General features: G+C 38.7%; 1 protein-coding gene across 1 annotated transcript; it reads left to right on the top strand.

The window, feature by feature from the left end:
• Window positions 1–12086: 12086 nt before the first annotated feature.
• Window positions 12087–13046, top strand: LOC121167316 (olfactory receptor 2W1). Its single transcript, XM_040996768.1, has one exon. The coding sequence runs from the start codon at window positions 12087–12089 to the stop codon at window positions 13044–13046; it is 960 nt and encodes a 319-aa protein (XP_040852702.1).
• Window positions 13047–13310: the final 264 nt, after the last annotated feature.

The following is a 13310-nucleotide window of genomic DNA, read 5'->3' on the forward strand; positions in this document are numbered from 1 at the left end:
TTGACAGAGCATATAATAGCAGTAAGATACTTCTTGATATGTATCATGGAAACTACAAGTAAGAATCTATAATATATGAATGAAAAATACAAAGTAGGGAATCAAACCACAATATTAGGAAAAAAATCACTTAAATAAAAATAAAAATAAGAGACAGAATCTGCGAAAATTACTTACAAAATGTCAGCTATAAGTTCATAGATAACACTAATTATCTTGAATATACATAAATTAAGTCCTGCAATCAAAAGACCGAGTAGATGAATGGATTTTTTAAAAAGAGCCAACTATGCTACCGACAAGAGACATACATAACTTATAAGATTACAAAAGGCCAGAGGGTGGATGGATGGGTGAAAAAGTCAAAAGTAACTAGACTTAGCTTAGAAAAAAATGGACTGTAACCCAAAAGCTGCAAATGAGAGCTGAAGAAGGCATTATGCAATGATGAGATCAGTTTTATAAGATAATGTAACAATTGCAAATATATAAACATATTTGAGAAGAGAAAATTGTGAATATATGAATGTATCAGCAAAACATATAAATCCATGAAGTAAATATGATTATTGACATACCTACAGGGATAGAGACCCTGTAAGAAAACAATACTGGGGGTTTCAATATGTTACATTCATCAATGGGAAGATCATTCCAAAAAAACATTAGACGGGCCCAGTGCTGTGGCGCAAGTGGTTAAGGTCCTCGCCTTGCACGCCAGGGATCCTATATGGGCGCCAGTTCTAATCCCGGCAGCCCCGCTTCCCATCCAGCTCCCTGCCTGTGGCCTGGGAAAGCAGTCAAGGACAGCCCAAAGCTTTGGGACCCTGCACCTGCATGGAAGACCTGGAAGAGGCTCCTGGCTTCGGATCGGCATAGCATCGACCGTTGTGCTCACTTGGGGAGTGAATCATTGGACGGAACATCTTCCTCTCTGTCTCTCCTCTCTGTATATCCGCCTTTGCAATAAAAATAAAATAAATCTTAAAAAAAAAACATTAGGCTTAAATTATACTCTAAACAAAATTCAACTGACATTCCACTTAACAGCTACATACTACAGTTTTTACTGATTAGAGAGCAGTCTACAAAATAAATCATTTATTGAACCACAAAACAACTATTAACATGTTTGAGAAAATTAAAATCATATTAAGTATGCTTTCTGAATGCCAGTAGTAAAATACTAGAAGTCAATAATGGAAAGAAGTTCCAAAAATTCAGAAATACATAGAAGTTAAGCAGCATGCTTTCTGGCAAACAATGGGTCCTTGAATAAATCAAGAGGAGAGACTGGTGTTGTGGTACAGCAAGCTAAGCCACCACCTGCAATGGCCACATCCCACCGGTATTAAATACAGTGCAGTTCCTGGCTCTTTCATGTCTGACCCAGCCCTGTGCTCATGTTCTTGGGAAAAGCAGCAGAGGATGGCTTGCATGTTCTCCTTCATTTGGAAGGAAGGAAGGAAGGAAGGAAGGAAGGAAGGAAGGAAGGAAGGAAGCAAGCAGAGAGATGGGAGGGAAGTTGAGTAGTCAAAACATGAAGTAGTGCCCATATGGGATCCCAATGCATACAAGGTGAGGATTCTAGCCACTATGCTATTGCGCCCAGCCCAGTAGCATTGTTAAACACCAATAATGACTTATTTGGGACAAGAAATTAAGAACATGCTCCCAGTAACGATCACAGAAAAAAATGACAAGTATCAATACTCACTTTAAACCAAGGAGGTGAAATATCTCTACAATGAAAATTAAAAGTTAATGGCTGAAGAAACTGAACAATAGAAAAATTGAATATTGAAAATAGAAAAATGTTTTGTGTTCACAGATTGAAAGAGCAGCTAAAATATGCATGCTGCCCAAAGTAAATTAAAAACTCAGTGCAATTTCTTGGGCCTGGCGCGGTGGCGCAAGTGGTTAAGTCCTCACCTTGCACGCCCGGGATCCCATATGGGCGCCAGTTCTAATCCCGGCAGCCCCGCTTCCCTTCCAGCTCCCTGCCTGTGGCCTGGGAAAGCAGTCGAGGACGGACCAAAGCTTTGGGACCCTGCACCCGCGTGGGAGACCCGGAGGAGGCTCCTGGCTTCGGATCGGCATAGCATCGACCGTTGCGGCTCACTTGGGGATCGGATGGAAGATCTTCCTCTCTGTCTCTCCTCTCTGTATATTTGCCTTTCCAATGAGAAAATAATAAAAAAAAAAAAAAAAAAAAAAAAAAAAAAAAAAAAAAACTCAGTGCAATTTCTAACAAAAATCAGTGAAATTTTTCACAGAACTAGAAAAAAAGGCTGTTAAGATGACTAACATACTTGAAAAACGCTTAAGAACACCAGCAATCAGGACAATGCAAATAAAAACCACAATGACGTCTCACCTCATGCCAGTTAGAATGGCTATCACACAGAAGTCAGAAAACAATGAACAGTGGTGAGATTGTGGGGGAAAAGGTGCACTGATTCACTGATGTTGGGAATATAAACTAGTACAATCGTTATGGAAGACCATGAAGGTTCCTCAGAAATCTGAAAATAGAGTTACAACATGAACCAGCCATTCCACTCCTGGGAATTAATCCAAACGAATTGAGATCAGCATATGAATGCCGAGTGGCATTCAGACCTAACAACCAACAGGCCCAGACCTCCAGCAGAAAATTGAAAATGATGTTTTTGTCCACTTTCCCCTATTCCTCAACCCTTCCAACTCTGAACAGTGGTCCACAAGAACAAGCTTCCTTCTTGACTATGTAAACACTATCAAAAATAAAATTAAAAAGAAATAACACTGGGCCTGGCACAATGACTCAGTGTCTATATCCTCACTCATCCTGTAGGAGCCAGGATCTTATGAGGGTACCAGTTCATGTCACAGTGGCTGCACTTACCATCTGACTCGATGCATATGACCTGGGAAAACAGCAGGTAATGAAAGCTTAGGGACCTTGTATCCATCTGGGAGATCTAGAAGAAGCTCCTGGCTCCCGGCATTAAATTGACACAGCTCTGGCCATTGTAGCCATTTGGGGAATGAACCAGTGGATGGATGAGCTTTCTCTCAGTTCCTTCTTCTCTATGTAAATCTGCCTTTCAAATAATTAAAAAAAAAAAAAAAGAAAAAACTTTTAAACAGCCAAGAAAAAAGTGAATAAATTATTTCCAAATGAAAGAAAATATTTGCAAGTTATACATCTGGCAAGAAGTTAATATCCAGAATATTTAAGGAACACAAACAACTCGATATAAAATAACAAACAAATAATCTTATTAAAATGAGCAGTAGTTATAAGTAGACTTTATTCAAAGGGCAACAGCTCTCATCTGGGAAACTCACAGGAGACATCACCTTACTCTCTAAAGTCTGTAACAACTAGTGATCAAGATACAGAAGAAGAGGAAATTCTTTTTTTTTTTTAAAGATTTATTTTTATTATTTTTCATTGGAAAGGCGGATATACAGAGAGGAGAGACAGAGAGGAAGATCTTCCATCCGATGATTCACCCCCCCAAGTGAGCGCAATGGGCCGATACTATGCCAATCCAAAGCCAGGAGCCTCTTCCTGGTCTCCCACGCGGGTGCAGGTTTCCAAAGCTTTGGGCCGTCCTCGACTGCCTTCCCAGGCCACAGGCAGGGAGCTGGAAGGGAAGCAGGGCTGCCGGGATTAGAACCGGCGCCCATATGGGATCCTGGGCGTGCAAGGCGAGGACCTTTAACCACTTGCGCCACCGCGCCGGGCCCAAAGAGGAAATTCTTATATACTGTTTGTGAAAGTGTAAATTAGATCAGCCATTGTGAAAAACAGAATCATATATATTATATCATCCATCAGTCCCAATTCTGTGATTCATACAAAAAATACATATAAAATCCATCTGTTTATGAAACATCCGCACCCCAAAGTTCATTGACAATAACCTAGAAATGGAAGTAACCGAAATGTCCATCCATCAATGAATGGATAAAGGTGTGTTACTTATATGCAATGAAATCTTACTCAGTCATAAAAAGGATGAAATTTTGTCATTTGCAGCAACATGTAAGGGGCCTGAGGTCGTTATATTAAGTGAAATAAGACAGTGATGAAAACACAAGTATCACCTTACTCCACTCATATACAGAATCTGAAATATAAGTGAATCTGCTAGAAGTTAAAAGTATACAAGTGGTTAGAAGGGGTTGCTGGGGCTAATGGAATGAAATAGATGAGGCAATTTTATGTCTATTAAATATCTTCAATAAAAATAGAATAAAGAAGAAAAGAAATATGCTCGGATTTTCTAGGGATCACCTCCCGGGCACCAAATAATAAGGTTCGACCACCTCACAATACTGTAGCTCTTGGAACCAAGCATTTAAAATATTGGCTGGCAATATACATCTAGGAATCTATTATCCATATACTTATGCTCCATTTCCCCTCATCTATCTGATTTGTTGATGTATAGTTTTTCACAATATTTTTAGCAACCAAGAGGATGAGAGAAAAACTTTGCACACGACACAACAGATAGAGGACTAATATCCAAAATTTACAAAGAGTCTCAAAAACTCATTGACAGTGAAACAAGCTGCCCTGTGAAGAAATGATGATTAGAATAGAAGAAAATCATCAATAGAAAAGAAATCATGATTTTTTTAAACAACTTGGAAAGACCTGGGGAATATATGTTAAGGGAAGGAATTCAGATGCAAAGGGCAATGACACATGACCTCCCAAATGGAATCTTAAAAACGTAATTTCATTGACATAAATAATAGAGTGATACTGACTAGAGATTATGATGGGTAGAGAAGAAAGCTGGGGAAATGTTAGCCAAATAAACAAAACTCAAGTCAGTTAGCAGAAATAAGCTCAAGAGACTTATTACACCCCATGTTGTCTGTAGTTGATGAAAATATATTCTTGGGTCCAGCAAGGTGGTTCAATTGGCTAATTTTCCACCTGCAAGTGGCCAGCATACTATATGAGAACCACTTCCCATCCGGCTCCCTGCTATGACCTGGAAAAACAGCAGAAGTTGGCTCAAGTTACTGAGCCCCTGAGCCCATGTGGGAGACCCAGAAGAAGCTCCTAGCTCCTGGCTTTAGATTGACTCAGCTCTAGCCATTGTGGCCATTGGGCAGTGAATCAGTCTTTGACCCTCCCTCTCTCTTTGCAACTCTTTGAAGTAAAATAAATTTTTTAAATTTAATGAAAATTAATGATATTGACCAATTAAAATAAGTAATCTTTTTTAAAAGACTTATTTATTTTTATTGGAAAGACAGATTTTGCAGAGGAAAAGACAAGAACCAGCATGCACCTAGGGTATCAGCACTCGCAGGAGGAGCACTAGACAACTGACCCATTGTGCCAGCCCCATAAAATATGCAATCTTTATTTGGACTTCTATTTGCCTAGTTATACACACTTTTAATGATAATTGTCATTATTATTATTTGCCAAGAATAGTATCAAGAGAGTTAAAGACTGCTTTTGATTATCAAAATGATAAGTAATCTTTAGAACAGAATATTTCAGAATTGCAAAAAAGCACTGAAATCAAATGAATTTGTTGTTATTACAGACAAAAGGAAGTGGAATTCAGTTACAAAAAAGAAAGAATAGGATTTTATCAAAAGGGGATTAAATGTAAAAGAATCTGCATTTCTTCTTTTGGAGTTACTAAACAAATTATTTAGTAAGAAATTAGCCTGTCCTGTGGTTGCTGGGTCTGTGAGCCCCAGGGATGGAGGTTCTGGTGAGGTTCGAGTCACCTGAAACAGGTCCTTGGCCCACCTGCATGGTGAGTGCCACGTCCGTGAGCCCCAGGGGCAGCAAGACAATAGGGTTCAGGTCACCTGTCCTGGGTCCTTGGCCCACCTGTGTGGTGAGTGCCGGTTCCATGAAGCCATGGGTGTGGGTCTAGTGGGGCCCATGCCAATTGACTCGGGCTTTTGACCCACCTGCGAGAACTGATCCTCCTCAACGGAAAAGACGGAGTAGTGGACATTGATCCAATTCCACATGGAGGATGTGGTAGCCCATTGAGTCCTGCAGGGGACATCTATACCATCCCAGAGGAAGGACAGAACAGATTCGACAACTATCCCAGCCAAATGATGCCAGCAAATATCTGGGCAAATGGAAACTCTGAGGTGACTATGTCAGCCAATGGACACTGAAAGGGTTTCCTCATACTTGGATCAGTGAGATCAACATTTCAGAACTATCAAAACCACCTGGGCAGAACCCTCTCAGAGTGTGTACTACATTAGGACCCTGGGCTCGTATGCCGTGGCAGTTCCCTATTCCTGCATACTGGGGTGGTTGGGAGGCTGGTATGGCTTCCTCCCTTATCCCTCCACCCTCTGAAACAGAAAGGAGAAATAGATCTAATCAACAATGTTAACATCATGTAAACTACAGGATTTATTAATAATATAAACTGTTATGTAACATATTTTAACAATATTTTAGTGTGTTACAGAAAATATATTACACACACATAAATCTATATGTCTATATACAGTGTTAGTAAGTAAGATGGACAACAGTTTCTGAATATATTTCTAAGTTTTAGAATTTATAATTCCCTTTTCCCAGGAGAGCTCTTCAAATGAAGTAAGAATGCTTCTGAAAAACAGCTACAAGTTTTGCACTAATTTTTGTTGTACACATGTACTGTATTACTGTGCTAGAGTAGTGAAGATATGTAAATGACCAAGAGGGAGTAAGGCAGAGTAAAATGTTTTGACAGTGAAACTATAAAATTTGCTTCTGAAATGTTATTTTGGTTCTTGTTATGCTAACAGCCTCCTATGGAGTGAACAGTAGAGTTAACTACACCATGGGGACCTCATCTGCTGCTGTTCTCAGTAGACTCATTAGCTCCTGTTGCCAATTATTACATAAAGCAAACTTCTAGTTATCTCTCTATAGATTCTGTAAGATACTATTTTGAAAGCAATAGCATAGCTAATAACCAAATCAAACTGAGTTTCCCAAGTGACACTTAGGAGAAAGCACATAGCTGATATTTAACAACAATGGGATCTTTAACAATTAGTTTTAACTGATTGCTATGTACAGTAACTTTCATAATATGAATATTGTGAACTACATTTAAATAAATTAACATATTGACTGTTTTCTAATAGGACATTACAACTTCACAAGCACAATTATAATACATACATTGTATAATACATAAAGAATTGTTTTGAATTAGTGATTGCTGCAAAGTAGCCAAATAGTTTCTTTTTTAAATTTATTTTTATTTATTTTATTTTATTTATTTTTAATGTTGTTTGTATGCCCAAATGGACCACTGATTAGAGTAGGGAGGCTCAATATGTAGAGGAAAGTGGGTGAGAAAATTGCTTCCAATCTTTTTCCTCCTGTATTGGGGTGGTGGAATCACTCTTAGCAGCCAAGATACAACAGTACCCAGGGAAGGGACGCCACCTGATGTCATCCTAGGGTCCTCGATGTGAAGGATGTTTCAAGAATGTTACTTAAGTGGTTTCAACAGTTCTGAGACACTGTTGGGTTTCATAGTTACAATAGGTAGAGGAATTTTTCCAAGGTCTATCCAATGACATAGTCCTCTTACAGTATCAATTTGTCCAGAAACTTGCTGTCAAAGGCTGACCAAAGAAATTGTCCAATTTATTCTGCCCTCCACCCTCTGGCATGGTCCCCAATGTCCACTGCAGGCCTCAATGAGTTGCTTTTCATGTTCCCAATGTGCATCTGGGCCTGCTAGCCACTGAACAGACATCAGGAACTGAGGAGGCCCAGTCCAAATACATGCATTCAAAGGTGAGACAACAAATCTTCTGTGAGTTTACCCTGTGATCAGAGTTTTCAGTCCAGCAGTCCAGTTGAGGGAATCCCACAAGAAAACCTCACCGGAGGTTACCCTAGAACTGACTACTGTGTGTGCCAGCCAGTGTGGAGTCCAGCTCAGTTCAAGAACCACATCAGTCCACACACACCCTGGTGGTTGCAGTCACCCGGCCACACACAAAACAACGGATGCTCCAGCCCATTTCCCAAAGTGCTTAAAATACCTTCATCAATCTAAAGAAACTGAAATCAATATGTCATGGAGAAATCTGTACTTCCTTGTTAATCATTATATTATTCACAATCACCAAGATGTGGAAACAACACATATATCCATGAATCAATGAATGAAGTGTGGAGCACTGGCCTTCAGAGGCTCATGGGAAATGTGTGCTATGAACAAAACTAGGCGTGGACTTCAGTGTTTTTCAAATATACAAATATGCAGTTCATCCATAAAAGAGAGAAATGCTGCTGCCATTTGTAACAACACAGATGAAACTGGAGGGCACTGTGCCAGAGAACAGGATGAGAACAGTAACTTGCAGGAGCTGGAGTGAGGGAAAGTCTGGGGATGTTGTTAAATGGGCACACATTTTTAATTAGAAGTGGTTAAGTTTTACTATCCCCTAAACTGAAAGGGTTTAAGAAAAATGGAATGCTGAAAGATTAAATAATTTCCCACAAGTTCACACATGTGATAAGTGGAACCAATAGATTTTTATCCAGCAAGTCTGTATCCAAAATCTATCTGTGCAAAGGTCATGCTATACTATATCTCAAATACACATGATTACTACCAGATAGAAGTAAATATTTAAAGTTGTTTTCTTGCTCAGTGGTGAGAACCCGTCCATATTTAAGAATAGAACATGTGGCTGTCAATGTATGCTTATTGCTGGCATTATGATTTTTAATTCTAGAAGGTGCAATGATTATAACCAACTCATCAAAACCTCCTTGTTCAGTTTCCTTTGCATGTGCTAGATCAGTTCTATTCAATACCAGGGTGTGATCTGCATGAATTTTCTCTGACATTAGTGAGGTCGCTTAGATACAGTTCTGAGCGTTTCACTTGATGACCTGGTTTTCAAGCAGTATTGGGAACTGTTGTTCAGTCTTACTCAGGGTGAGCAGGAGGCTTTTCTATTGTTCTCCAAACAAGACCTGCTTGCACGGTGATCTGAAGCCAAAACAACCAATATGAACTTGTCTGTAACCCTCCCCTCACCGACAGTCACGTGTTCAAGGAGTCCTGTGAAGACTCCCCTTCCCGCACCTCAGGAGAAGCAGAATTCACCGCAGCACGGAGGGGAAAGGTTAGAGCCGCAGCCGGACAGCAAGGGCTTCCACCGGGACAGCAAGGGCTTCCACCGGGACAGCAAGGGCCTCCACCGGACAGCAAGGGCTTCCGCCGGACAGCAAGGGCTTCCACCCCACGGTTTCCGCAGGGACAGAGAAGAGGGACGTCCAGGGAGCACTCGCCGAGTCACAGTAACGTCAGCTTTAATATCTCTTCCAAGTGAGGGCAAGCTTAGGAAAGCAAGAGGACAAGAACTGGCACACGTATGGGCAGGTTCTTCTGAGTTTCTTCCCAGTGGCTCAGAGTAAATAAATATTATAGATGCCTGCAAAGAAGTCATTAATTTTTTTGCCTCCATTATAAGGAAAAGGTTAAATTTTTCTTTTTTATCAGAGGAAAGCTCTAAGTTGTTTCTTTCTTTTTGATTTCATACATTTGAATAAAATGCAAGTCGAGAATAAATATCTGGATTAAAATGAAAGATTGAAAGATTAATTATGAAGTTTGTATAGCTAGGAATGGCTTTGATACTTTTGATTTTTACTAAGTCTTATAATGTGTGCAAGAAATTAAATGCAGATCTTTTTGTGCCAGCTTTATAATACCAGAGAAAAATGTTATTATTTCCTGAATTAATTCATAGGGGCTGTAGTGATCATGAACAGTTAAGGAAACAACAACATAGCATTCACTTTCATTTCAAAAGAATTTTGGGGTTTTTTTATGCTTTTTAACTAAAGCTCTGTTTTATATTTAAGCACAATTGTATAATTCATGTGTCTGTCAAGACAATAGCTTCTTTTCCCTATTCAGATCTAAGAGTCATGAGACAGTACAGCTACTTCCCTTTGTTAATGGTTGGCAGTATTCAGAGAACAGTGAAATCTAAGGAACTGCCTCTGGGACTCCCTCAAAGCAACTGTTTCAGCCACCTTAGGCAGCTGGTCTGCTAATGTTTCCACTTTTGATTCATAGTTATTGTTTAAATAATTTCTTCTACATATTAAAGAGCATATTTAAAATGGCATAATAATCAAAAGCCCAATTTTTGTACTGCACCTACACAGAAAGGAAGTCGCAAAGATTCACCAACTTGAAATGTACCTTTACTTTTCAGTTAAATGTTTTCTGTATGTTTCTTGAGCACATAAAACATAGTTCTGGACCAAAACACAGAGAGAAAAAACATACGCCTAACGTATGGTTATGTAACTTAATGCATCCATAGACAAGTATATGCTTATGAAACAATCACACTAATCTGTGCCATAAATCTGTCACCTCCAAAAGCTTCCTGCTACTTTTATTATTTCTGTCTGTCTGATTGTATCTAAAATAACAATATTTGTTATAAGCTACTTTGTTAACTTTTTAGTGAAGTACTATGCCTTTCACCATAATGCAAATTAGAAATATATTATCTCTAAAATAGTAACTAAAACAGTAAGGTAAAAAGTACATAATCCAGTACCAAAATTTTCAGTAGATAACACAACATTAATGAAATCTTTCTGGGTGTTATTTTAGTGTCAAATGTTAAGAATTCATCTTTTTATATTCAGTGATAGGAAAATATGGTGGTGGACAGTTAATCTCAACCACAGCTCTGAGGTGCTCATGAAACTCTAGGCAAAGTGGATGTGTTTAGCATGGCTGAGTAATGCTCAGCTTATTCGTCCTTTCAAAAGAAACTAATGGTTTTCATTATTTTCAACAGACTTGAAAACATCGTTTGTCTCTGCATAAATTAAATCACTATCTTTCCCATTCATTTTCAACCTACTGCCCAATTGAGGTAACTTCACAAAAAGTGACAACCAAGATTGATTATTTTCGTCACTGTAAATAGTGTGACTTTAACTTCTATTCACAAAGGGTATATTAGGGAAAATGTTTTTTATTGGGGTTATTATACAGATAGAGCAAAGAGCAATACAAACAATGTATGTCTTCCTAAAATGCATAGGCCAGTGTTGGTAGGGAGGGTGTGAAGGAGACCTTAGCAAAAGTCATTTAAAGGTGGTCAAGAGAATGACAGGAGTTGTAAATAAATATTAATAGTAAACCAGAAGAACTATTCTTAGGTCTTCCAGTAGGAATGAATCCTATGTAGAAGCCAAGGAATACAGGTCCTTTGAGGACACTTCAAAAAAATCATGATATGCCTTGAATGTATTCAAATGTGTCAAGCAAGATTTAGGCATAGTTGCTATGTTTTAATGAATAGTGTAATGGTGTGCAGGCTGAGTACAAGGGGTGAAGACTGCTGGGACTTGGCTTGAATTATGATATTGTTGTTGGAAATTCTTAAACATGAACAATAATCAACCTGTACTTTTGCACTCAAAACTACGAGTTTGGATGATAAAGAAGGATTTGAAAAAAGGTGACGATGGGGAGAAATAAGAATCAAGGATAAATGCCAGATCTCTTAGATGACAAACTGCAAAACCAAAGACACTAGCAATCAAACAAAAAAGACATTAGTCAAGTGTTGAGATTTTATGAATTAACCCATTAACCACCTCAAAGAATATGCCTCCTAACTGCTGTGGTAAGACATTATGTGGTTGCATCTTTACTTGTGCTATCATTGAGATCTTTTTTAAAACCTCCTAAACTTCACCTAGATATTTTTAAAATACAATATTAATCTCATTACCATAAAGGGCATATCTTAAGTACCAGGTTACTTAAATGTAACATATTTAATGTTTATTTGTTAATTTTCTCCATTACTAACATAATTTTTCATTTGATTATTTTTGTAACTCATCAAAGTATTTACATAGTCCATAATGACAAGTTATTTCTTCTTCTCTCCCTCCTCTTTTTGACTTCTTCTTTCTCTTTTTCTTCCTTTTCCCTTTTTTCCTTAATTTCATCATTCACTTTCTCTGCCTGCTCCTCCTCACTGTCTTGCCCTCTCTAATATTTAGCCATCACAGGATTATGCACCAAGGAAATCACAGTTCTCTCCATAATTTCATTCTACTTGGCTTCTCTGATCATCCCAATTTGGAAAAGATTCTGTCAGGAGTTGTCACCATCTTCTACTTAATTACATTACTGGGTAACACAGCCATCATTCTTGCATCTCTCCTGGAGTCCCAGCTTCAAACACCAATGTATTTTTTCCTCAGGAATTTATCTTTTCTGGATTTGTGTTTCACAACTAGCATTGTTCCTCAGATGCTGGTTAACTTGTGGGGCCCTGAGAAGACCATCAGCTTTGTGGGCTGTGTCATTCAACTCTATGTCTACATGTGGTTGGGCTCCATTGAATGCCTGCTCCTGGCTGTCATGTCCTATGATCGTTTCACAGCTATTTGCAAACCCTTGCACTACCTTGTCATCATGAACCCACATCTCTGTGTCAAGATGATCCTCATGGTTTGGAGCATTAGTCTGGCCAGCTCTGTAATATTATGTACACTCACCCTGAATTTGCCTCGATGTGGAAACAACCTTCTCGATCATTTCCTGTGTGAGTTACCAGCTATGGTCAAGTTAGCCTGTGTCGACACAACAGCAGTTGAAATGTCTATTTTTTCTTTTGGCATTTTCATTATCCTTACACCCTTGATCCTTATTCTCATCTCCTATGGTTACATTGCCAAAACTGTGCTGAGGATGAAGTCAAAAGCAGGCCAGCGAAAAGCAGTGAACACCTGTGGCTCTCATCTCACTGTAGTGTCCATCTTCTATGGAACTGTTATTTACATGTACTTGCAACCAGGGAACAGTGCCTCCAAAGACCAGGGCAAGTTCCTCACCCTCTTTTACACCATCATCACTCCAAGTCTGAACCCCCTCATTTACACATTAAGGAATAAAGACATGAAGGATGCCCTGAAGAAGCTGATGAGAATCCACCATGACTCTACAAAAAGACAGACAGGAAAGACATAGAAAAATAGTAGAGTGAATGAGGCAAGTAAATATGTGTTCTAACCTTAACTTTTACAGTGGTAAATCTGAGATTAAAAAAAAATCAAATAATTTGACCATTCTTCCATACATTGTGTTGATAGAAACAATGAAACCATCCTGCTTAGCTCTCTCATGTATCTAACCATTGAGGTGCTTTTACAGCCAAATGGTTATTGTTAATTTTTATTTTCTAGTATGTATATGAAACAAAGGGCAAAAATACATAAAATTGAATGCATTTTC

This window comes from Ochotona curzoniae, unplaced genomic scaffold, assembly GCF_017591425.1.
Source record: "Ochotona curzoniae isolate NIBS_2020 unplaced genomic scaffold, NIBS_Ocur_1.0 patch361, whole genome shotgun sequence".
Lineage (NCBI taxonomy): Eukaryota > Metazoa > Chordata > Mammalia > Lagomorpha > Ochotonidae > Ochotona > Ochotona curzoniae.